This window comes from Arachis duranensis, chromosome 10 (genome assembly GCF_000817695.3).
Source record: "Arachis duranensis cultivar V14167 chromosome 10, aradu.V14167.gnm2.J7QH, whole genome shotgun sequence".
Taxonomy (NCBI): Eukaryota; Viridiplantae; Streptophyta; class Magnoliopsida; order Fabales; family Fabaceae; genus Arachis; species Arachis duranensis.
This window is the reverse complement of record NC_029781.3, coordinates 66,162,342-66,188,976: the sequence shown is the minus strand read 5'-3', so window position 1 is coordinate 66,188,976 and position 26,635 is coordinate 66,162,342. Positions and strand designations below refer to the sequence as shown.

General features: G+C 33.6%; 1 protein-coding gene across 1 annotated transcript; it reads right to left on the bottom strand.

Moving 5' to 3' along the window:
- Positions 1-9,803: 9,803 nt before the first annotated feature.
- Positions 9,804-14,608, bottom strand: LOC107469524 (dehydrogenase/reductase SDR family member FEY). The gene is made up of 8 exons (XM_016088893.3): positions 14,079-14,608; positions 13,255-13,375; positions 12,857-12,974; positions 12,015-12,151; positions 11,569-11,670; positions 11,042-11,134; positions 10,601-10,673; positions 9,804-10,312 (listed from the first exon to the last, which is right to left on the bottom strand). The coding sequence occupies exons 1-8, from the start codon at positions 14,306-14,308 to the stop codon at positions 10,053-10,055; spliced, it is 1,134 nt and encodes a 377-aa protein (XP_015944379.1). The 5' UTR covers positions 14,309-14,608; the 3' UTR covers positions 9,804-10,052.
- Between the last annotated feature and the right edge of the window lie 12,027 nt (positions 14,609-26,635).

Genomic DNA, 26,635 nt, shown 5'->3' with positions numbered 1-26,635 from the left:
GATAAACCCCATTTTGACGGTTTATCTTGCATTGATTTTAAGAGATTTTAATACCTTTTACCCTCATTTATCCATTGAATTAGCATGGTTTTGTGATTGTCTCCTTATTTGTGCTTAGATGTGAAAACATGCTTTTCAATCCTTAATTTGATGGTTTTAATCTTCCTTTGATTCCACTAGATGCCTTGATATGTTTGTTAGTGATTTCAGATTGAAAAGACTAGGAATGAATCAAAGGAGTGAAGAGGGAAAGCATGCAAAGTGGAGAAATCATGAAAAGTCAAAGAAGTTGAACTCGCCCATGGATGCGCGCGCGCACCTGGCGCTTGCGCGCACCTGCGATCACCCCATGGACGCGTACGCGTGCTGTGCGCGTACGCGTCGGTGCTGGTTTATGATTTTTTAATGAAAACGTGACCAACAAATTCTCAAGGGTGGTGGGGCCCAATTCCAACCAACTTTGGCGCCAAAGATGCTATTTAAAGCCAAGGATTGATGAGCAAAGGGAGATTAGTTCATTTACACACATTAGGATTAGTTTTAGAAGTAGTTTCTAGAGAGAGAAGCTCTCACTTCTCTCTAGGATTAGGATTAGGATTAGGTTTAGTTCTTAGATCTAGAGTTTAATTCATCTTTCTCTACTTCTATCTTTTCAATTCCTTGTTGTTACATTCATCTTCTTCTATTCTCTTGTTGTCATTTCCTTTATGTTGTTCTTATACTTTGTTGTAGATCTACTTTTGTTCCTTCTATTTTCTTTCAATTCAATTCAAGGTAATTCATAATAATTGTGTTCATTTGATTTGTTGTTGTTTAATTCCTTGCAATTGAGTAGTGTAGATTTACTTTTCTTGCAATTTTACTATGCTTTCCTTTCATGCCTTTCAAGTGTTTGATGAAATGCTTGGTTGGATTTTAGAGTAGGATTTTATACTCTTGGCTTGGAAAGGTAACCTAGGACCTCTTGAGTTACTAATGTCCAAGAGATTGATGATTGGGAGCCATTGACTCTAGTTCTCACTAATTGAATTAGTGGAGAGTTAGGACTTATGGACTAGGATTGATATAGCTCATTTGACTTTCCTTTACTACTAGTTAGAGGATGATTTAATGAGATTAATCCTTGCCAATTCTCATATTGTGGTTAGTGATTAGGATAGAGATCCTTGACTACCAACCCTTGCCAAGACCTTTTTTAGGCCTTAGTGTACTTTCATTGTCATTTATCTTTCATGCTTCATATCAAAACCCTAAAATAACTCACAACCAATAACAAGACACTTTATTGTAATTCCTAGGAAGAACGACCCGAGGTTTCAATACTTCGGTTTATAAATTTAGGGGTTTGTTTTAGTGACAAACAACTTTTTGTATGAAAAGATTATTGTTTGGTTTAGGAACTATACTTGCAACGAGAATTCATTTGTGAAATTCTAAACCATCAAAAATCCAATCATCAATGGTGAGAAAGTGCCCTAGGGGCAATTTGTTATATCAAAAATAATATTTTTGACAAAGATATTATTGAACTCTTTGTCAAGCCAGTGTTCGACAAGTTTAGACTTCGATCATTGCCAAGTGCTAAAGGTGTGTCAATAGGTGAGAATGATGATGAGTGTCACGGATCATCACATTCATCAAGTTTAAGTGCAACGAATATCTTAGAATAGGAATAAAGAGAATTGAATGGAAAATATTAGTAATTGCATTAAAACTTGAGGTACAGCAGAGCTCCACACCCTTAATCTATGGTGTGTAGAAACTCCACCGTTGAAAATACATAAGTGAAAGGTTCAGGCATGGCCGAATGGCCAGCCCCCCAAAACGTGATCAATATTCTCCTAAGATGAAGAATAAAACAAAACTGAGACCAAAGATGTCTAATACAATAGTAAATTATCCTATTTATACTAGACTAGCTACTAGGGTTTACATGAGTAAGTAATTGATGCATAAATCCACTTCCGGGGCCCACTTGGTGTGTGTTTGGGCTGAGCTTCATCTATCCATGAGCTGAGGCTTCTTTTGGAGTTGAACGCCAAGTTGCAACGTGTTTTGGGCGTTCAACTCCGGTTCGTGACGTGTTTCTGGCGTTTTACTCCAGACAACAGCATGAAACTGGTGTTGAGCGCCAGTTTTCATCGTCAATTTCCGAATAAAGTATGGACTATTATATATTGCTGGAAAGTTCTGGATGTCTACTTTCCAGCACTGTTGAGAGCGCACCATTTGGAGTTCTGTATCTCCAAAAAACCCATTTCGAGTGCAGGGAGGTCAGATTCCAACAGCATCAGCAGTCCTTTGTCAACCTCCTTTTCAGAGTTTTGCTCAAGTCCCTCAATTTCAGCCAGAAATTACCTGAAATCACAGAAAAACACACAAACTCATAGTGAAGTCCAAAAATGTGAATTTAACATAAAAACTAATGAAAACATCCCTAAAAGTAGCTTGAACATGCTAAAAACTACCTAAAAACAATGCCAAAAAGCGTATAAATTATCCGCTCATCAGTTGGCCAAGCAAAAGGCAGTGAAAAAAAATATTTGGTGGGTGGGAATCTTCATATAAAACTTTGCCCACATGGTTTGAAGCAATGGTTGCAAAAGAACCATCAGCAGCTGTTGAGTATGAAACTGCATATGGCTATCGAGGGGATGAGTTAGTTGAAGATCTCCGGATTCTGACACGAGTCTTCTGGGCTTTCTACCCATGCATTAAAGCATTCAGAAGTTGCAAGCCAGTGGTTCAGATTGACGGCACACATTTATATAGAAAGTATAAAGGAGCTCTTTTAGTTGCAGTATCACAAGATGGCAATGGAAATATGGTGCCTCTTGCATTTGCCATAATCGAAGGTGAGATTGCCGATGTCTGGCACTTTTTTCTTAACCATTTTCGAACACATGTAGTTAATCGGGATGACGTTGCCGTTATCTCTGATCGACACGAGTCAATCATTTCAGCTGTGGGTCGTAGTAATGGAGCATGGGAATATCCGAGAGCTATTCACATGTTTTGCATCCAACACATAGCATCCAAATTTGTGAGGAGTTTCAAGGCACCACTCCGGCAGAAGCTAATTGTCAACATTGGCTATTCTAGAACAATGCGTGAATTCAATACGCATTACCAACATTGGCTTTTTTATAGTGCTCATTGGTGGGTTGATAATCATTTCACCTGCCATATCATGTTCATATTAGAAAATAATTAATACAGAAAAATAACAAAATTGACAACTTAGTTAAATATCATCTGCAAGCGAGTGGAAAGCTGGTATCCACTGGCAGAGGCCCTATTGTCGGCATTCGTAACTAGGCCCACACAAGGAGCAATGCCAGAGGACCATCCATATCCTTGCAATCATATCTCGATGCCCGACATAATGATCGATACATGTGCGCAAGGCAAGCAGAACGCCAACTAAACTTATGAATTTGAGAAAAGTCACGAAGCAACGACAAATACTTCCAGTGCACAGAGATTCCAAACTTGTCACTAAATAACATCGTACTAAATAGACACATTATGTGACATTTCACATAAATTTTCTTACTTACTTGATCAATCAAACGTTGGCACTGCTTTAGGGTGTAGAACCATGCCAACTTGATTCCGCTTCTCCTGTGGTCGTTCGACCCAGGAGCAACACTAAATTAGGCCAAGCATTCGTTTTCTAACCCACTTGTACTATGATCGGTTGATCCAGTCACCGGAAAACCGTTAGTTCGGAATCCAAGAATCATTGCGATGTCCTCCAAAGTGATCGTGCACTCACCGTATGAAAGATGAAACATGTGCATTTCCGGACGCCACCTTTCAACAAGTGCGTCTACAGTCGGCCAATGAGAGACGATCCTTCTAATTTGAGAAACATAATAGAACCCGTTCGCTCTCAGTTGTTCTTCCACTCTATTATCATATGAGTATTTGGTGTAAGTGTCTCATGTGCAAATTTTTTGAATCCTTGAAAACAAAAATTAATCATTAATAGTAAATCACTATATCAAGTTCATGACTGCTATTATATTCAACACTTACTAAATCACTACATATTCTAATAATTGATGATTATTAAACAAATTACTAATTATTAATTACTACAGTAAACACAAAAATTACTTACATATACAGGACATCGAATATATTTTATAATATGGTCTTCAGCACGTATGATGTCGCATTTTTTCATCTTTCACTTTTTAAACTCTGCATTAGGAAGAACATATTTGAATAATTAAAATATTTTTCTAAAAAATATTCGAAATGAATAAAAATTTATTATTAATATATCTTTAATAATTCTATTTTTTTATTAAAAAACATTTCAAAATTAAACCAAAATTAATATATCCTAAAAATTAATAGTAATAAAAGTGACGTAACTATAATTAATTCTATTTTCTAATAATAGTTCAGATTTAACTATAAGATATTTCAACTAAAACTAACATCACTAAAAATATGAATTAATAATAATTGAAACTAATGTTTTCTGTAAAATAAAAAAATTAAAATAATTATTAAATAATTCTATTTTTAATACTTTTTATGATAATTCGAATTTAATTAAATATTTCAAGCAAAACTAAAATATAAATTAATAATTATTGAAACTAATGTTTTACGTAAATTTAAAAAACTTCTGAAAATTATTAACTAATTCTTTTTTAATTCTATTTTTTAAATTAATAAAATTATAAATCAATTATAAAGTAAAAAATTTCAGTTCAAAAAAAAAAAAAAAAGCAATCACTAAAACATACAAGTATTTACCTGAATGATTTTAGTTTACTTGTGGTGACCGGTAAATAAGGGTGTTGCCATTCTGTTTTGTGGGTTTTCTTGTTTTTGATGGGGTAAGAATGATAACGATGAAAAAGAGCCGTTTTAAGAAATGAAAAAGAGAAGGGATTACTAAGGCGAAAAATCTTTATGCTGAAACGAGAAAAAGCCTTTCATCCACGTGTTAATCATGCACACAAAACGTAGCTGACGTTTTGTTGAAGAAGAAAGTAACGTGGATGAGAAAACGGCGGTGACGTTTTTCTGTAGCAGTCAGTGATCCCCACAACGGCGTCAAATATAGTTTTTTGGGCATTTCGGTGAATTACACCAAATTAGGCCCAATATTAAAAATAAAAAGCTCTCCAAATGAGTTTTTAATATTTTTAAAATTGGACACTTTAATCTTTTAAATTTTAAAATACATAAAATAATTTTTAAAATTTATTTTCGTTAGACAATACAGACATATGTGTTGAGTTAATATTTTACGTCATCAGTTATTATTAATGACTAACAGAGAAAAACTGCATTGTATAAAAAAAAATTTTGGAATCTCATTTGTATATTATAAAACTTAAGAGATTAAAGTGTGATTTAAAAATTTTAAAAACTAATTCAGGTACTAAAAAAAATGGCTCAACACAAACCAAATTGATATCTAAATTTGTTATCGAACATTTATCACTTTCCCCCTTTAAATTTGAAACAATAATCTTTACCAAAAAAAAATTCTGAAACCACAATAAGCATCGCATCCACACCCATGACATTGTGTTAGCAAACGAGATTAAAGAGTGAACAACCTAGCCATATGTTATTAACATCACATCCTTTAATTTGCATTATTAGTTGTTTTTTGCTGTTATTATTATATTTATTATATATTTTATTATATCTTTACAATAATATAAATGGAGAGCTTATATGCTGACGTGGTGCTCATACGTTAAGTTTGGGAGTTTATTTACTTAGGTGTCGTCACTAAAAATTTTTAGATTTATATTTATAAATTATAAATTATTATTTGCTTAGGTTGTTATTTTTAAATTTTAAATTATTTGTTTGGATTGTTATACTTAGGTTATTATTTTTTAAATTTTAACACTATTTTTTTAAAATTTGTTGATTCTTTTTAGTTCTATTTTTTAAATTTTTGAAGATTTTTTTTTAAAAATTGCAGCTACATACGTAAATTTAAATATATTTACGATAATTTAGAATTTTAAAAATTGTTAATATATTTATTTACTTTATCTGCAAATTTAATTCAAATTTAAATTAAAATCAATCAAATTTAAAAAAATTTAGCTATGAGTCAACTATAAAAGTATAAGTTATGAAGATATGTATAGCACCACAATTCAAAGTACATCAAACCTTTTTTTACATATATCCAAACTCTAAAATTTCTCTACTTATTCTAATGGCCGGTCTTCATAAAATTGTAGAAATCAATCCTATAATCGACAATTTATGTGTACGTATAGGAGTGATACGATTATGGATACTACTAAGTTACGAAAATTCTCCATTACCATACTCAATTGAGATGGTTTGGCTCGACGAAGACGTGAGTTTTCTACTAATAATTTTTATTTTATTTTAAATTTATATTATTTATATTTTAAATTTGTTTGTTTATCCCCGTTTAATTGTTCTTTGATTTTAAATTTGTTGTCTTACAATTTGTTAGAGTGAAATTATATAACGGTAATATTTATCCATAATTTTTTAACAATATATTTTTGTATGTGAACTTTTACTCATTTTTCTATGTGAGTTTTTACTCATTTTGTATTAAATTAAATTTTTTAGAAAAAATGTTTTACAGAATTTCATGTATTTCACAAAGATGTTCTTCAATTTTGAAGAAACAAATGTCATCCAATTTAAAAATAGGTGGGTATATTTTTTTATTCTTTAGTTTAATACTATGTGTGTTATCTAAGATAAAGTTATTATTTAATTATTTAAATTTTGCTAAGATAAATTTTATTTATAAATTAAGTAACAATTTTTGTCGCATAAGATCTCTACCAAATTTAATATGCCTCAATTATAGTTAAGAAAATACCTTTTTTAAAATCTGTTGATTCTTTTTCAATTGAACACTATGTTTAAAACTTTGAATATTTATGTTTCTTAGGATTTATATTTTAAATATATTTATATATTTATTTTATCTGCAAATTTAATTCAAATTTAAATTATAGCCAATCAAATATAAAGAATCTTTATCTTTATAGTAATACAAATGAAAATCTTATATGCTGACGTGACGCTCATATGAAAATCTTTATCTTTGAACTCAATGTGGGTAACTTCATGACTATACAACATGGGAGTATGTGGTTAATTTAAACCAACATATCGATGTGCACATACTTCTAGAATTATCAAGTATCCCACGAGATGGATTTAATTTTGTGAGTTTTGACACTCTCAATATTCCTGTGTTCGATTACACGTATTTAGTTGGTAAGTTTATTGTTTTAGAAAAAGTATAATTCATAGATAAAATTATTTATTTTATTAATAATTTTGATTGTATTTTTTACTTAACAAACTTATTGATAATAATTTTTTATTATTTTAATCTATTCTAGATGTTATTAGATATTATAACAACAAGAGTTTTTGAAAATTAAATAATAGATAATCAATTATTAAATATAAATACTTACACATAATAAATGAGTAAAACGAAATCTATAAATTTTAATATTAACTTCAGTGTAAGTTTATTTATTTGAATTTATGATTGTGGGTATTTGTCTACACGGGAGATTGTGTGGAGAACTTTGGCAAACAAATTCTTTACCTTTTATTTATCCGGAAAATAAAATAGAATCTTTAAAAATGATGACAATCTTGAGAAAATCATGGATTAAGAAAAAGGGAAAGGTACGATGTTCTTAGCATGAATAGAGAGGCCAACAAAGAATTTAAAGCAAGTCAAACTTTAACGTATGCTGAGTTTTCAAATCAATTTGTTTATAATATAGAAGAAAGGGAATAGTATCCACGAAATAGAGAATATTTTATCAGGATATTAAACTATACTCTACCGGATACATGTGATGTCTACTATATGAGAATTTTGTAATTATTCAAAAAAGTTGCACAACATATGAGTCTATTAGATCAGTTAATGGGATTACATATCCTAGCTTCTAAGATGTTTTCTATTTTATGGGACTATTGATTGACGATAGAAAATTCATTGCAACTATTAATGAGGTCTGGTCATCAATTGAGAAAACTATTTGTGATACTATTGATATCTAATAATGTTAACAAACTAAATCGTATTTGGAATGCAACTTAGACATTATTGGCTAACGGGATACTATATATGAAGAGAAAAACATTAAAAACCAAGGTATTTCACTATGTGGTAAATTATTATCGCATATAGGACTTTACTTACTAAAATTAGTGTTCACCAATGGACAACTTTACGTTACTTTATCAAGAGTTAAGAGTTGCAATAGTCTGAACATTCTACTTCTAGATAAAGACAGCAATCCAAACTCATCAACAACAAATGTCGTGTTCAACGAAGTTTTTAATAATATTTAAATAAGAAAATTTTTATTTTAGTAACATATTATAATTTATACCTTTGTATAAATATTTGTCGTAGATATAACTAATTTATTAACTATACTTTCAGACTTGAAATAAAATGTGTAACATGGAGCACAATATCATATGCCAATTATTTTTCTAATGAGGTTAGTAAAATATTATATATATATGTTCTTATTTTTTCAGGTCTCTTTTCTTATAGTTCAAGAATATCATAGACTTTAAACTGTTTCATTTGTATTTTACTTTGAAAAAAGATAAAACAACATATTAAGTACGTTTATTATATAATGACAATGATAGTGTTATATTAAACTTGAGAAATTTATGATTATAAAATATTATTTTTGATTTACTATGTTAAACTAAAATGTAAGTCCGTGCATCGCACGGGTTTAACACTAGTATCTTTATTTTTAGAGTCAAAATGTGCCACATGTCACTTTTTCATTGCGATTGAAATCAAATTTTTTCCTTCAAAATTAAAGAATTCTCTTTTTTTTCTTACTAATTTTACAACCAAAATATGGCACGTTACTCTCTCATTATAATTAAAATTAAATCATTTTTTTTAAATTATTACGAATAAAAATACTAATTCTAACATATATGTGGGAGCTTTATTCTTCTGCCATTTGAATGTTAGATAAAGTAGTATCGGAGGAATGTCTCGCTTATTTATTAAACACATAAATTCAGGGTATAAAAATTGCAAATAAATAAAATAAGAGCACGATTTGCAAAGACTCGTTTGATTCCGGAAATTGTCTAATGGAAAAGAATTCTGTTAGTGATGTGTTATAGATAAGAGCAGAGTTTAATACCTAAGAAATGCAGAATTTGGTTAACTCTCAAGTACATGATACATTTTATACGGAGAGCGCCATATTATTAATAATTAGCACTATAAAAACGATATGGTGCTTTTCTAATTTATATTTGATAAATAAAGTAATTTTTAATTTAAATTAAAAGAAAAGCCGCACATGATATGGTGCTTTTTTTTAAATAAACACTTAATTTAGTCTTCAAAAAATTTTAAATTAGATATTTTAGTCTTCAACAAATTTTTATTTTCAATATACATAATGGGACAAATTAGTCACTCAATCACTTTGAATATTTTTTCAACATACATAATGAATAAAAAAAGCCCCTAACAAATTTTATTATAAAACAATTAGGTTCTTAAAAAATACACTCTAAAACAAATTAATCCTTCAAAACGATTCAAAAACTAATCTGTCCGACAGAAATAATTCTTTAAGACTTTTAAAAAATAAAAATTTGTTGGGAACTAAAATATCCGACTAAAAATTCCTTAGATATCAGTTTGGGTATTTATTTATTTATTTTTGGACACAATTTGATCAGCAACAAATTCAAGTCGATCTAAAATCCTCCTAGAAGTAGAAGGTGCCAAGTAGAGAAAATTAGTTTTGTATTCAACTAAATTCAACAAGAACTTAAATGCAATGATTTATGAAATCACTAAGCTTCTATAGTGCTAATTTAATTTGTTCTTACTCCTGAACATGACCATCAATATGTTAGGTAATAAGCTAAAACATATAAACACCTGTTTATTAGTAATGCTCATCACTTGCTATAAATAATAAACTGCTGCCCTCACATGACATTTGGCTGCGGCGCGTGGAATACACTTTAGGTCACTACTGCAGTTGTCCATAACGGCATTTGACTTCCTGTCCCTCTATAAGCCTCTCGACGGCATCTGAAGGAAGGCCAATCATCTCCAAGGTCTTCTCCCATACTTCGTATTGCGTTTGAACTTCGTGCGACTCTTCTGATGGATTTGCCGGACGGCAATCTTGAGAAATAAAAGCACAAACGGGCCACTCATCTGATCTCAGCATTTCACAATACTCTGAAACTGAAGGATCTGTGGCAGCAAAAAGCGCACTCCGGGAACCTGCATTTGCAACAAATAATTGGTTCTACGAAAATATTCCATCAACTGCTTGGCTAGTTTGATTGTAAATAGTGGATCACATTTCAGTAATACAAGACAAAGATGGATGTATTTTAATTTTAAGGTCAAAGAATGTTAGTCTAAATAGGTAACGAAACAGAATGGAAGCTCCTTTTAATGCAGCCACATCTCATCTCAAATCTGAAACATATGGGCAGTGGCGGCAATAGTGTCTGAAAAACTCAATACTGTTGATTACTTCTTGCATGAATACATGGATGAACTCACCTTCTTGAGCATTAAAGATAAAGTAAGGTATCAAACGGTAAGCAGCTTGAACAATTTTTGGAAGATCCCTTGCCTGCATGCATCACACAAAGTTGGAATAAAGCAATTTAACAAAAGAGACAATGACTACAGATACCCCCACCATAGCAAAAGGAAAATTAATAGGTCTCGAGATCTAAAGCCGGCTATTTTAACAAGAAATCACAATTACTCCATAATATCAGCCATGAAGTTTAGTGTGTACCAAACTTGCCCCATCTATCACAGGAGATAACTCTATTTGCAAAAATAACAACTAAAGAGTTTTCTTTACCAGAAGTAAATTTCACCCGAATAGAGAATTATTCATCAGAATATAAATACATAGATAAGAATAGTTAAGCAGTAAAGTCGTATATGTATCCTACTCTGAAACAGATATAAATTCTTCAGAAGACTTACAACATTGGTCTGGACAATTCCAGGTGATACACACACTACACCGATGCCAGCTTCAGCAGGGATTCGTTTATGAAGAACACTACTAAACATTACCTGCAATAGAGTCAAGAACTCCTTTTTCAACTTTTACTCATTATCTTTTAGAAAACAGTAAAAAAGGGAAAAGGGAAAAGTATAATTAAGTACAATCGATGATTACACTGTAATGGTGACTCTAGTATTCAAGGGTTCACTATTGAAACCAAACATGGATGAGATGCAATTATACAAAAGTTACCTAATAAACCAAAATGCTAAAACCGTTTTGTGCATGAAAGAAAACCATTTGAGAATCACATTAAAAAAGTACAGGGCAGTGCACAAATAAATGTATCCAAAGGTCTCTTTCCTTAATACTCATTAATACTGAAACAACCAATGAACCAATTTGAATACAGATGCAGCACACAGAAGCATGCTCACCTAGATTAAGGGCATACAGATGTAGATCTAGTTTTTCAAAACTTCAAAAGGGAAGGGAGGTCTACCTCTGCAAGTTTGCTGCTTGTGTACCCAATAAAACTAGAATATTTCCTTTTACCAGACGTAACATTCATGTCTTCGGGGTCAACAAAGCCAACGTAATGCATCTACAGAAAATAAGGAAAGGAATGGAAAGACAAATCTGTCTAAGATTTATGAGTAGAAGGGATGTTTAAAGAGAAGACAATAGTCTGTCAAAAAATAAAATTGTCAACATCCTAGGAATAACAAAATTCACTATTGACTAAACTCTGACAAGATCCAAGCACAAAACGAAAGCTTAATCTATCAAATAGAATTTAGGAAAAGTTTTTTCTTTTTTGTTCCTCAATGTAAACAGTAGAAAAATAAACACATTGTCATTAAAAATAGATGGGAAGAAAACTTTGCTATCTCAACTGTCAAGTTGCATCCTATATACATATTTGCATTCAGATGGCAAGAGACTTACAACAGAATTCACATTCACAATCCTACTAGGAGAACCCCGCATAAGTGTTGGCAAAAGAAGTACTGAGAGCAAAGCAGGAGCAAGATGATTCACTTGCAAGTGTTCTTCGTAACCATCTTTCGAAAACTTTTGTGGCTCTGAATAAGGATAAAAACAGCTTGTTAGGTATTTTTTCTTTAATTAGAATCTCTGAAACCTCTATTATTGTTGTAGAATCATTGAAGGCATTTATCAATACCTTAAGCTTGGTAAGTTTGTCACAGCAAAGATGATAAAAAGCCTGCTTAGATAAGATTTTGGTTCTTAAAAATATTCCAAATTTTTGCCTTAGGACCTATAAACTTTTTTTTTGAGTTCATGACCAAAGTTTCTAAATATCTTAAGTCCCTACCATTGTTTTGTTGGCTTCTGGTTGCACCAGAGAATATATTTCTTTTACTTCCCTAAACAATTGTAATAATTTAGTTTAACAAATAATAGTTTGGACTTCCTAAAATCAATTTATCGCAATTTTCCAGGGAACCAAAACCAAATATTTTATACTACGTTGGCACCTTTATCAAAGTGAAATATTTATAGCAACTGAAAACAAATGTTTTTGAAATGTTGGACTGAATGTATAGAGACGAAACCAAACTTTACACATTTATAAGGACCAAAACCTTATTTCAGCCTCAAAACTAAATATACTTATAACATGTGACACCAAATTACAGTCACTTTTACAATTCACAAATCACAAAGTAGAGAACCTAGCACCAAGTTCTGTCTCTGTTTATGAAGGATGGGCAAAAGATAATAAATGCCAAAATTCAGCATATTATTACAACAGAAATACCAACCTCCAATGGAGAAGATTCCAGCATTGTTAATTAGAGCATTCACGGGAACTGAGCGAGCATTCCAAGCTTCAGCAAACCTTGCAACAGAATCCAATGAGAGAAGATCAAGTTGCATCACCTAGTTAAGCCAAAACCAAATGTCAATGATCAGAAGTAAATGTGTTACTTTGTTTCTTACATTCAAGCAGATTTTCAAACATAATCCCACTCTTGAACATTTCTTAAATAGCTTTGCTGGAATCAGAATTCCCTATATCAAAGTTCGAAACACAGTGACCAACAAGAAATAATTCCACAGATCATATATTCATGTAAAAAAAATCAAAGCATGCTCAATATCCCAGATTGTGAGTTTGACTTTCCACACACCACAATGAAAAATACACATATTGAATTACCTCAACATTGAGAGCAATACAAAACCCTTCAGAGTCAATCTGCCACTGCTGTATCAACTCTTGAGCTGCCTTTGTGTTCCTAACAGCCATAACAACATGAGCCCCTGCTTGTGCCAATTGCCTGCATGATGAGCAAGAATAAACACAAAACATTTTTTCTAAAGAAAAAAAAAAGTTGGCATGCCGCCTTTCAGAGCTTAAAAAAAAATTATAGAAGAAACCAAAAAATGTTAAATGACTGATAGAAATAGAAAAAGTAGAAAGTAGGTGTTAAGGGTCTCCCATTTTTTCTACGTTTAAATATCATAGATCTATGCCAATTCTCAAAATTGTTCCTTTCTCCACATTCTTTCAACAGCAACACCAACTCCACTCTTAGTTCCACGATTTTACCTTTTCTATTTTACCATGCTAAATCTTAAATACAACCATTGCAGGTTAACCAAGTAGGAAGGAGGGAAACAGGCACATAGTTAATGTGTGTAATCGTTAATGTAATGTAAAGCAGAAAAGTCAAGAGAAACAAAAAACACAACCAAAAAAAAAATGTAATATGTTTGATAATTACTTGGCAAGTGGGTCATATAGCTACTACATATATTTAAATTCTATTGAACTACTTCATATCAATTAATGGCTACCAACACAGTACTTCATTCAATGAAATGAATAATGACAACCACTAGTACTTGTTCATATTTTTTGCTTCCAAAACTGCCAATAATTCTTGCTCAAAAACAACACATCCATTTCCGAAAATTACAACTTTAGTCATAATGACACAACAAAATTGGAGAGTTTTAAAAGAGAGGAGGAAGGGCAACCTTGCGATTTCACGGCCAATGCCGCTGGTGGATCCGGTGACAATGCAGGTGAGGTCGTTGATGGGAGGAAGTGGCATAGGGTTGTGCAAGTGGGAAGCCATGATCCGCTGAAATAGCATCTCCTGAACCACCACCATCCAGCCTCTGATCCATTCTATCCACCCCAAACCCTGTTTCTTCTTCTTCACCAGAGACGACGATGGCGGCGCTGCTTCATCCTCCGTTCCCATGTTTCTCAGAGATCTTTCAGAGAGAGAGAGAGAGAGAGAGGGGTGTGTACGGAAATGATTGGTATGGTGTAGACTGTAGAATGGAGTGGAGGGAGAATCAATGGAACTGTAACAGTTAGTCAGACAGACAGTGCTCAGAGAAAGAGAGAGAGACACTGAGTTCCGCCACTCGTTAGGAATTGGGCTTGGGTCTATTTACGGCCGAATCATATTTTCCTGTCTTACAAAACTATAATTTTGTGTAACATGTAGCAGACCCTTAGGCTATGTTTGGTTGAAACTTGAAAGTAAAAAGTAGGCTGAATATTTTTATTGACGAGAATGATGAGTAAATACTAAATACACACATGAAACTCACCTTGTCAAATTTCACCTCATTTTTGTTCCTCAACCAAACAAATCCTTAAGCTTAAATGCACCTCAAGGCTTAGACAAATGGTAGGTTTACCTGTTTGGTTAAGAGCTGCACCACCAAAAATTTAACCAGTTGATAAAATTAATTATAAAAAATAAAATAACATTATAAAGATAAATTACTAAGAATGCGTTGGTAAAAATATTTCTGAATTTTGTTATTAATAAAAAAATTTTATATTATTCAAAAATATAATAAAAATGGCCAACATATATATTCTCAAAAATATTTTAGCTATCAAATTTTGATATAAATTTTTGTAAGTATAATTAAAAAATGAGATAATTTTACTTTTAAAATTTGGTGATTTTTTGTAAAGTGTATTTTTTTGTAAATTTTTTGTCAATAACTAATAATACTTTTTTAAAAAAAATCTAGAGATGAAACTTTTATCCAGTTTTTTTTTTATTTTCTAAATAGTTATCTAAATACTCCTATAAAATTTTAGATCAAATGCATAAGCGATTTGTCAAATACAAAAATCCTCTGCTACTTATAAAAAAATCATATTCTTTTTGGACATTTTTTTGTCGCATTTTTAAATAATTTGAGGACATTTTTTGTGGATAACAAAATTTGGAAGCATTTTTGTCAGTATAAAAAAAATCAGATGCATTTTTTGTAGTTCATCCAATATTATAACTATAAAAAATTAATTTTCTTTAACAATACTACCTAATTATTAAATTGAGAGTTGACTCTATTAATTTTTTTAATTTCTAAATTACCCTTTACATTATCATCTCGCTTCTAATCATTTTCCCTCCTCCACCCATATTATGTATCATCTTTTCAGTGTTAATCTTTCTCCCTTTTCTACCATTGTTACTTAATCTTTTGCCACAAAAATTAAAAGGCAACTCTTACTCCTCCTTCTTCTTTCACTTACTAACCCCCCTCTCTCTCTCTCTCTCAAACTGAAGACAAAGAGAGATATCCACTCCCTCGTCTACATCATTAAAAATCATCTCTCCACCATCCTTTCTCATACCAAGACCAACATCAACACTACTCTATCCATCAATACTTGCGACTCTCTCAGATCCTAATCCAGGAACCTCCACGCATTTAGAGTCAACACTGAACAGAAGATTTGATTGTCAAAACTAACCCTTTGTTTATCAACGGTGTCGCCGTCAATGACATCTACGTCGATCCCTTCACTTCCCTCTATATTCAAAATTTTCTCTCCTAAACCTCATTGTAACCCTAATTAACCACAACCACCATACTCGCACTCGAACATGGATTTGTCTCTGTGAGCGACTCAGCCTCATTGCCATTACGCTACATCAGTTGTGAACCCTGTAACACCCTACCACACAAATCCTTACGCTATAGCCATAATTTAGATGTGGTAAGGTATTACGGCACCTAAAAGCATACATACATACTGACGATCAGATTTTTGTGTGGTCTAAAATTTCACAATTGAAATCACATTGCTAGTATAGTTTCTAAACCAACAATAATCCTTTCATACAAAAGTTTGGTTGTCACAAGTAACAAACTCCTAATAAATTTAATAACCGAAGTATTCAGACCTCGGGTCATCTCTCAAGGAATTGCAGGGAAGTGTTCTTATAATTGGTCATGTAAAGGTATCTTTTTGGGGTTTATTTAAGATAAGAAGCAAGAATAGTAAATGGTAAAAGGAATAGACTAATAACTAGAAAAGCTCTTGGCAAGGTATGAGAACTGGACGTCCTATCCTAGTTATCCTTATCAATTGTGATGAGAATTGTTCATTGCTCCCACTTAGTTAACCTCTAACTATGAAGAAAAGTCAAGTGGACAAATCAATTTGATTCCTCAAGTCCTAGTCAACTCCTTAGGAAAGACTAGCTTTAGAGGGATCCAAATCAACTAGCAACTTCCAATTATCAATCACAAAGGAGTTTGATAACTCAAGAATCTCCAATTACTCTACCAAAGGCAAGAAGACATAAAAAGCTAATTTAAAACCCTCCCAAGCATTTTATTAAATACTTGGAAGGCACCACATAAAAACATAGAAAAGCAATAAGAGATAATCAAATCCAAACAAACAATTGAAAGTATCAATAACATAAATTAAAGAAAGCAATCATAAATATGAAAAACCTCAAATTGCATTAAATAGAAAATCAAATCTAACATGGAGTTCATAAACTAAATTTGAAAAGAAGCGAATCAACAAGAGAAATAGATAAACCAAAGTGCTAGAATAAATAAGAGTATAAGAGAACTAAATTAAAGGAACATTAAACCTGGAATTGGGAAGAAATAAACCCAAAACTAAGGGAAATCCTAAAATCTCTAGAAACTACATCTAAAACCTAAAATTGTGTGAATGAAAGTAATCTCCCGATTCCACGACTTTGCAGCCTCTAATCTATATTTTTTGGGCCGAAAAATGGGTCAAAAATAGCCCAGAAATTACCCCCAGCGATTTCTGATACGTCCAGCACGTGGCTCTGTCACGCGTACGCGTCGCTTGTCTGCTGCACTATCTACGCGTACACGTCATTCACGCGTGTGCATTGCCTAACAGCAAGGCAACTATGACAAATTTTATATCGTTACGAAGCCCCGAATGTTAGCTTTCCAACGCAACTAGAACTGCCTCATTTGGACCTCTGTAGCTTAAGTTATGATCGATTTAGTAAGAAGAGGTCAGGCTGGACAGCTCAGCAAATCCTTCAATTTCTTGTATTCTTTCTACTTTTGCATGCTTCCTTTCCATCCTCTAAGCTATTCCTGCCCTGTAACCCCTGAAAAAACTTAACACACATATCACGGCATCGAATGGTAATAAGAGATGATTAAAAATAGTGAATTAAAGGCCAAAGAAGCATGTTTTCAATCATAGCACAAAATCAGGAAGGAAAGTGTAAAACATGCTGATTACAAGAATAAGTGTGAGAATAGTGGATAAAAGCCACTCAATTAAGCACAAGATGTACCATAAAATAGTGGTGCATCAAATCTCTCCACACTTAAACATTAGCATGTCCTCATGCTAAGCTCAAGAGAAACTATAAGAGTGAAGAGGAATGGTAGAAAGTATGAAATGCAACCTATCTATATGAATGCGACTACATGCAAAATGTTTCTACCCACTTGGTTAAAAGTAAACAAATTCTTCAATAAGAAATATGAACTGGATCTCACTAATTCAAATCATGAAATAAGGTACAAGTAAACTTGCAAAAGAAAATAGCTCGTGAAAGCCGGGAACAGGGAATCGAGCTTCGAACCCTCACTGGAAGTGTATATACTCTACTTACTCAAGTGTTTAAGGTTCGATTCTCTCAATTCTCTACTAACCTTGCTTTCTAAGGCTTGCTCTTCATCTAACAATCAACAAAAATTTGATGCACAAATACACAAATCAAGAGGTCTTTTAAGGGTTGTAATGGGGTCAAGGTCAAGGTAGGATTATATTTGGTCAAGTGGACTAAAATCAAAATCCTTAATTAACCTAAACTTCTCACCTAGCTTAGAACAATCCATGTAATCATAATATAAAATCTAACTACCCATTAACTACGTTTTCCACATATTCATGCATCCTAAATTTGAGTACAACTCATATGCATTGCTATCATCAATTACTTTGGGGCATTTTGTCCCCTTTTATTATTTGCTCTTTTTTTTCTTTTTCTTTTTCTTTTCTTTTTCTTGTATTTTCTTTTCTTTTCTTTTGTTTTTCACAATGCATATGATTAAACGTATTGAATGCATAAACATGTCCTCAATATTTTTCACATTTTCACAAAAAGTCTAACATACTCAATTCCCAAACCAAATGTTTCCAAACCCACTTTTCCCACACTTAATTCATGAGTACTCTCACTAGTCTAAGCTAACCAAGGATTCAAATTAAGGACATTATTGTTTTTCGCTTAGAGTTAGTGATGAGCTAAAGTAAAGAACAAATATGGTAAAATAGGCTCAAATTAGTTTGCAAAGGATAGTGAAAGGGTAAAGGCCATATGGGTATGTAAGCTAAGTGAAACAAGGCCTCAATCATATAAGTATAGGAATACATCAAACCATAGAAATATAGAATCAAGCAAGACAAAGATCACAATTTTAGAGAGAACAATACACATCAAGAATAAAATATTGGTTGATAAGATGCAACCAATCAAATAGGCTCAAAATCTCACTAGTTTTGTGTGTTTGACCTCTAAAACCATGTTCCAAATAAAAATCTTCAAACAAGTTTAGCAAAAATTTTAATTCAAATTAGTGAAATACTATAAAATAATTCCTTGAAAAAGAGTTCATCACTTCAACTGAGTAGTGGTAGAATATGCACGAAATCAAGCAAACATGCAAATGCAACAACTAATTCAACAAAGAAAATTTAAACATTGGTGTTGAGATAGGAAAGTAACTAACCCACGGAGATCAGTATCGACCTCCCCACACTTAAAGACGGTGCATGCTAAGATGTGCAAGTGGATGGGGTGTGAGCTACAACTGCTGCTCTTTCTTTAATGGATTATGCAAATGGACTTGTTGTTCGCCCCATTGAGAAGCTTTCCCTTTTCCTTCTCGGTGGCCATCCTGAAAGAAGAGAGAAAGGAAGAAGAGTAACCCACAAACAAAGATAGGAAAACAAATAGAATATAGGTGGGTTGAAGCCAAATAATGAGGATCTCAACTACATGGTAGCTACAACATGCAAGTGAGAAAAATAATAGAAGCACAGGACATGTCAACTGAATAGCAAACAAGTCAAGAAGCACCCAAATTAATGCAAGAAATATACAACAATTAAGTAAAAAAAAATTTCCAACACCAATAGAAAAATAATAAACATAGAAAAGAAAATAAAAACATGCATACAGTTAAAATGCAATGAATAAAAGTATGTAAATGAAATGAGGAAAAGAAAATGAGAAGGAAAAAGGGAGGAGATGAAAGTAGGAAAGGAGGAGGGAGGAATAAGAAAGGAGAGAGAAAAGTAGAAGAATGGAATCTGCGAAGCAACGCGTAAGAAGAGGCGATGCGTAAGCGTCGGTCACGCTTACGCGTGGGTGAGCAAGAATCCAAGTGATGCATAAGCGTCGGTCACGCGTACGCGTGACCACTGGTTGTGCTAAACGCATAATACCAGCACCAAGACAGCACAACTCTCGACCAAATCACCTATTGACGCCAATTTTGCACCCCACGCGTACGTGTTACTAACGCTTACGCGTGGTTTGACTAAACTATGGGTGACGCGCACGCGTCGCCCACGCGTACACGTGGGTTGGCTTGTGCGCAAGGCACCATTCCTGCACAGCTCCCACATAACTTTCTGTAAGGTTTAGCATCGCATGTGACGCGTGCACGTGATTCATGTGCACGCATGGAACGCGCTTTTCTCTCTCTATTTTTTCTTATATGCAGAATGCAGAATACAGATGATGATGCAGAATTTACGAATTAATACTGATAAAATTAAAATAAAATAAAAATAAGAATAAAAAGAGACGATCATACCATGGTGGGTTGTCTCCCACCTAGCACTTTTAGTTAAAGTCCTTAAGTTGGACATTTTGGTGAGCTCCTTGTCATGGTGGCTTGTGCTTGAACTCATCCAGGAATCTCCACCAATGTTTGTAATTCCAATGGCCTCCGGGATCCCAAACTAGGTGCATAACACCTTCAAGCAAGGTGAAGCAAGTGACAAGGCCCCAAGAGTATTGATTGCTAGAATGAATTCCAGGGTTCCAAGCCTTGCTTTTGCGCCCGTCTTTGTGTTGATCACCATTGTTCCAACCGGGTGGCAAGCAATCTGAATTCTCACTGAAGCGTCCAAACAATTTCCTAGACCCATGCAATCGAGCTCTACACCAACCTTTGCATTTCAACTTGGAGCATACAACCATATTGAACCTTGTATGACAATTCCTACCACTAACCATCTTCCTCTTACTCTCAACGCCACAAAGAGCTCTAAGTTGACCATCTGTCTCAAGTAAACCATATTCAAGTGGAATGAGAAAGCTAAGGGATATGAATTTTACCCACTTGAATGTTGTGAAGGATGATGGTGACTTAGGGGGAGAGGTCTTCAACAACTTTGGTAAGGTGATTTCAAGTTTCACTCCCGCGTGTTCTTTCTTAACAACTTCTACCTCTTTGCGAGCTTCTTCAATATCAACCTCTCCTTCTTGGTAGCTTTCTTCCAATTCAATCTCTTCTTCATTGCTCACCAAGGGAATGGGAGGTTGTGCTGTGTCTTCTTTGGTCTCCATGTTAAGTCCGATGGGAGAGGATTCAATTACAGATAAGAATACATCAATGATTGAATCCATCTCTGGATTAACCTCTTCAAAGTCTTCAACCAGGATGTGCCTTGGAGGTTGTACACCTTCCTCAACATCAATTTCAAACGTCTTAGAAGGAGGCTGTATGACTTGACTTTCCCATGGAGGTTCCGCATCTCCCAAGTCTTCAACCACTTCCTCTTCTTCTATAGTTTCGACTTTCTCCACTTGCTCTAATACAAAATTAGAGTCCTCCTTGATGTCCTCCGCTAGCTTCTCTTAAAGTATGAATTCGTAAAGACGATCCCTTCTCTCTTGTTCCATGTCAACATCATAGTTGGAATCATCTTGCTCTTGCATTGATGGATATGGGTATTCTTGCACGGAGGGTGGCGGTGCACTAAAACTTGAGGGTTGAATCTTAGAGGTAGAGGGTTGGTCCCTGCGGGATATAAGATATTAGAGTTTAGAGGTAAGACTAATGAGGTTAGAGATGAGTGTGTTGTTGTCCAATGGAGGTTGGGGTGGATAGAAGGGTTTATTTGTTGGGAGAAAGGGCTCATAATACGGAGGTGGTTCTTCTTGATAAGGATATGGAGATGGCGTATATTGAGGTGGTGGTTCTTGGGAGTAATTGTGTTGGGATTGGGGTGGTTCTAAGTATGGCTCATAAGGTTCTTGGTATGGTGGGTAAGGATTAGGATCATAGAAGGGTGTTTGGTAGTGGGTGACTTGTGAGTATAGTGGTTCAAAGTTATGTTGAGGAGAAGGCTCATAGGTATAGTGTGGTTGGGGTTGATTGTCACAGAAGGGTCCACCATAACCATTGCCTTGATATGCATCACAGAAAGGTTGTTGCTTGTAACACATTGGAGGAGTTTATTGCCAAGAGAGTTGATCAAATCCTTGTGGCACCACCCTTCTTTGGTCGTTCCAATCTTGATGCATGTTCTCATTGTAATCTCCTCTTCCTACAACATAATTGTAACCAAACTCATATCCAAAGGGGTGAGAGTTCATAGTAGCTAAAGAAAATAAAAACAAAACTAGTAAAAATAAGCAACTAAGTCCTAAACTAACAAAAATAGCAAACAAGCAAAAAGAAAATATTTACAATAACCAATAATAAGGCACACGTTTGCAATTCCCCGGCAACGGCGCTATTTTGACGATCGAATTTTTGTGTGGTTTAGAATTTCACAATTGAAATCATGTTGTTAGTATAGTTTCTAAACCAACAATAATCCTTTCATACAAAAGTTTGGTTGTCACAAGTAACAATCCCCTAATAAATCTAATAATTGAAGTATTCAAACCTCGAGTCGTCTCTCAAGGAATTGCAGGGAAGTGTTCTTATAATTGGTTATGTAAAGGTATCTTTTTGGGGTTTTTTTAAGATAAGAAGCAAGAATAGTAAATGGTAAAAGGAATAGATTAATAACTAGAAAAGCTCTTGGCAAGGTATGAGAACTGGACGTCCTATCCTAGTTATCCTTATCAATTGTGATGAGAATTGTTCATTGCTCCCACTTAGTTAATCTCTAACTATGAAGGAAAGTCAAGTGAACAAATCAATTTGATTTCTCAAGTCCTAGTCAACTCCTAAGGAAAGACTAGCTTTAGAGGGATCCAAATCAACCAGCAACTTCCAATTATCAATCACAAATGAGTTTGATAACTCAAGAGTCTCCAATTACTCTACCAAAGTCAAGAAGATATAAAAAGCTAATTTAAAATCCTCCCAAGTATTTTATCAAACACTTGGAAGGCACTACATAAAAATATAGAAAAACAATAAGAGATAATAAAATCCAAACAGCCAATTGAAAGCATCAATAACACAAATTGAAGAAAGCAATCATAAATATGAAATACCTCAAATTGCATTAAATAGAAAATCAAATCTAACATGGAGTTCATAAACTAAATTGGAAAAGAAGTGAATCAACAGGAGCAATAGATAAACCAAAGTGCTAGAATAAATAAGAGTATAAGAGAACTAAATTAAAGGAACATTGAACCTGGAATTAGGAAGAAATAAACCCAAAACTAAGAGAAATCCTAAAACCTAGAGAGAGGAGAGAGCCTCTCTCTCTAGAAACTACATCTAAAACCTAAAATTTTGTTAATGAAAGTGATCTCCCGATTACTTCACTCTACAACCTCTAATCTGTGTTTTTTGGGCCCAAAACTGGGTAAAAAATAGCCCAGAAATTGCCCCCAGCAATTTTTGATATGTCCAGCACGTAGCTCTATCACGTGTACACGTCGCCCACGAGTACGCATCGCTTGTCTGCCGCACTATCCACGCGTATGCGTCATTCACGCGTGCGTGTCACCTAACAGCAAAGCAACTATGGCAAATTTTATATCTTTGCGAAGTCCCAGATGTTAGATTTCTAACGCAACTAGAACCGCCTCATTTGGACCTCTGTAGCTCAAGTTATAATCGATTTAGTACGAAGAGGTCAGGCTAGACAGCTCAGCAATTCCTTCAATTTCTTGTATTCTTTCTACTTTTGCATGCTTCCTTTCCATCCTCTAAGCCATTTCTGCCCTGTAACCCCTGAAAACACTTAACACACATATTACGGCATCGAATGGTAATAAAAGAGGATTAAAAATAGTGAATTAAAGGCCAAAGAAGCATGTTTTCAATCATAGCACAAAATCAGGATGGAAAGTGTAAAACATGCGGATTACAAGAATAAGTGTGAGAATAGTGGATAAAATCCACTCAATTCAGCGCAAGATGTACCACACACACACACACATACAACACACACACACACACACACATATATATATTCAAAAGATAGCAGTATAGGTAGGAGCTTGTGAAGAAAAGATAAAACAAAAGCGATAATCGTCACCATACACGTAACGTTAAAAATAAAAGCGTCGATATACAGAAATGAAGAGATATATATGCGTGATTCGAAAGGAGATACATAACAAGTACTAGCCTCAACCTATGATGAAAATACTGACTAGAAATTATTATAAACTGGAAGTATACCCAAAATACAATCATGTTTCTCTATAATAAAAACCTCTAAGAGGGACATACAAATACATATTGAAAAGTGGAGAATATATAGTAAGTATAAAATACAAAAGAGTCTTTGTTTTTTAAAGAGATTCTGGCATGCTCAACAAAGTGCGTCACGTCCTATATCTGAAAATTAACAAAATCCACAATGGGTGAGAACCCGAAGGTTCCCAGTATGGTAATAGTTTCAAATAGAAATGATGTAAAACTACACAAACCCACTAGACAATTCTAAGCTCCAAATAGACAAGATTCAAGCTTAGGGTTTCATTAATCCAAACAGGGTACATAAGCTAAGTTGACAGCCACACCAGTAGCCCATAACCTCAGTTCTTCACAACATATCTGATGTATGAGTATCTTTAGTTATTTTTTCTTTTTTCTTATTTTTATTAAGATTCTTATGCTTTTTGTAAGAATCGGGACTAAATCAGCTGCTTAGATAAAATAAAAATAATAAATTAATTCGACAATTTAAAGGTGAGATTGAATTCAATAGATTTTTTTGAGTGGGAAAATGTAACTTTTTGCGAAAAATTGTGTAAAAATGCGTACTGGTAAAATAGTCTTTAGTACCAGCTTAAGTCTGTTCGGTACTGCGTGAGAGAAAATAAAACTATAGAAAACTTAGAAAACCATTTAGAATTAAAAATTAGACACTAATTCTAAAGATTTTGGCCCAAAGTTGGGCTAAAATGACTAAAAATACTAAACGGATTGGATCGGGGCCAAGTTAGGCCCAAGCCCAACATATATAAACCTCTTTAGTAAGCTTTTAGCTCATTCATTTGCCCTAAAACACAAACATGCAGCTGAGTTGAATGGAGAAGAGAAGATAGAAAATACTATTCATCCTCTTCTTCTTTCACTTATAGCTTGAGCTACGGTGCTTCGATTCACGTTCTGTTTACAGCTACGCAAAGCTCTCGCTGAGCTCGTCATTTCTAACTAAGTTTTTTTGGTAAAAAATCGCATTTCCTACTCCTTTCTTTAGCCCTAATAAATTTTGAAATTTTAAGTTTGAGTTTTGATTAGATTTTATGATTTTAGTTGTTTAGGTGTCATTCAATAGTAGATTATTGTTGGTTTGTGCCCCTAATACCATTGGGTAAGGTAAGATTTCTCGAAACCCTTGTGGTTTGGTATATTGTAAATCCTAGGTATTAACTTTGGTATATTATATGTGTATAAGTTAATATTTGGTGATTATTAGAAGTGGTGTTGGCTTTTGGATTGGTGTTGGTGGTTGAAACCTTGTGGAAGCTTATTGGAATCAAGTTTTTGGGAGTTTTGAGTTGCATAGGAATCGGCCAAGGTATAGTTAAGTTTCCTCTATATAATATGTAATATTTTGTGAAACTTAGGTTAGTGGACCATAAGATAGGATTGAATTGAATATATGGTTGTTTGGGTTGTGTTTGTGGTATATGTATGTTGTGGAGATAGAATAAAATGTATGTGTTGAGATATGATTACGGTGAATTCTAATGTGATGATGATTGATGATTTATCATGATTAATGGTGTTGTTAATGTTTGATGTTGAATATTGATGATGAAAATGGGCATTAATTATTATGATTGATGTTGATTGTTGAGACTTTTAATGTTGGAGATGAATATGTATTATTATGGTTGATAATGATGATAAGCGGTGGAAGTTGAGGGTCTTACGATGTTGTTGAATTATGGATTTAAGGAGTGGTAAATTGAATAATATTTAGGTGTAAAATTGATTGAAAAAGTGAATTGGTAAGTGATGAAGCATAGGTGTATGATTTTTGTGTTGAATGTCAAGTTTTGATATGGATTAGGGTTTATTTGAATGTGGTTTGGCTTGATATTTTGGAAAACTAGAGAACCTTGTGAATCTTGACAAAATCTTATTTTTGATGAATTTTGACGAGACATAACATGGCCTCTGGACCTTTAATTTTTTTTAAATTTGATTTAAATAAAAGTTGGGTCTGAGAGCTTTAAGATGTTTGAGAAATGAATGGAAAATATTTTAAAACGAAAAAGTTATGCACGTTTAAAGTTCGGTATGAAAATATGAAATTCTACAACTTTTGAAAATCTAAGTTTTCCAATGCATGCATACACGGAATAGTGCACGCAATGCGGACGTTGGCCACTGCCAAGTGATCTTACGTACGTGGGCACTGGCATGCGTACGTGAGCGTGTCATTTTACAGGCATGCATACGCGGTGTTTTTGTTAGTTAGAAATTCCTTAGGATTTCAATAACCCTTTATGAATTTTGTTAAATTGTTTCTAAGTTTTAAATCTCTATATCGGTGTGAAGTTCTAAAATTGCCTTTGACATTTTGAAATCTTATATCTTATATATTGGACACTGTTACCACGCTGAGAACCTCCGGTTCTCATACCATATGTTGTTGTTGTTTTTCAAATGCAGGTCGCAACCCACCTCAGTGAATTTGCGGACATGGTGACAGAGCAGATGATGCCTTCTCTTTTGTTTTATTCTGCTTTATTTTGTTGTAGCTGTGCTCTCATCTTTTGTATAAATATAACTTGTTGCCTTAGAGAATTTGCTTTAAACTTTGAGAGATAAGAAGTAAGCTTTTTATGAAACTTTGTTGTACT

Bases quoted from the DNA above. Each gene is read 5' to 3' on its own strand.
- LOC107469524 (XM_016088893.3), bottom strand. From the start codon at position 14,308: ATGGGAACGGAGGATGAAGCAGCGCCGCCATCGTCGTCTCTGGTGAAG. The intron at 11,671-12,014 runs GTAAGTCTCTTG...TATTTTCTGTAG, and splicing joins TTGTGAATGTGAATTCTGTT to ATGCATTACGTTGGCTTTGT. The intron at 10,313-10,600 runs GTGAGTTCATCC...TTGCAAATGCAG, and splicing joins TATCTTTAATGCTCAAGAAG to GTTCCCGGAGTGCGCTTTTT.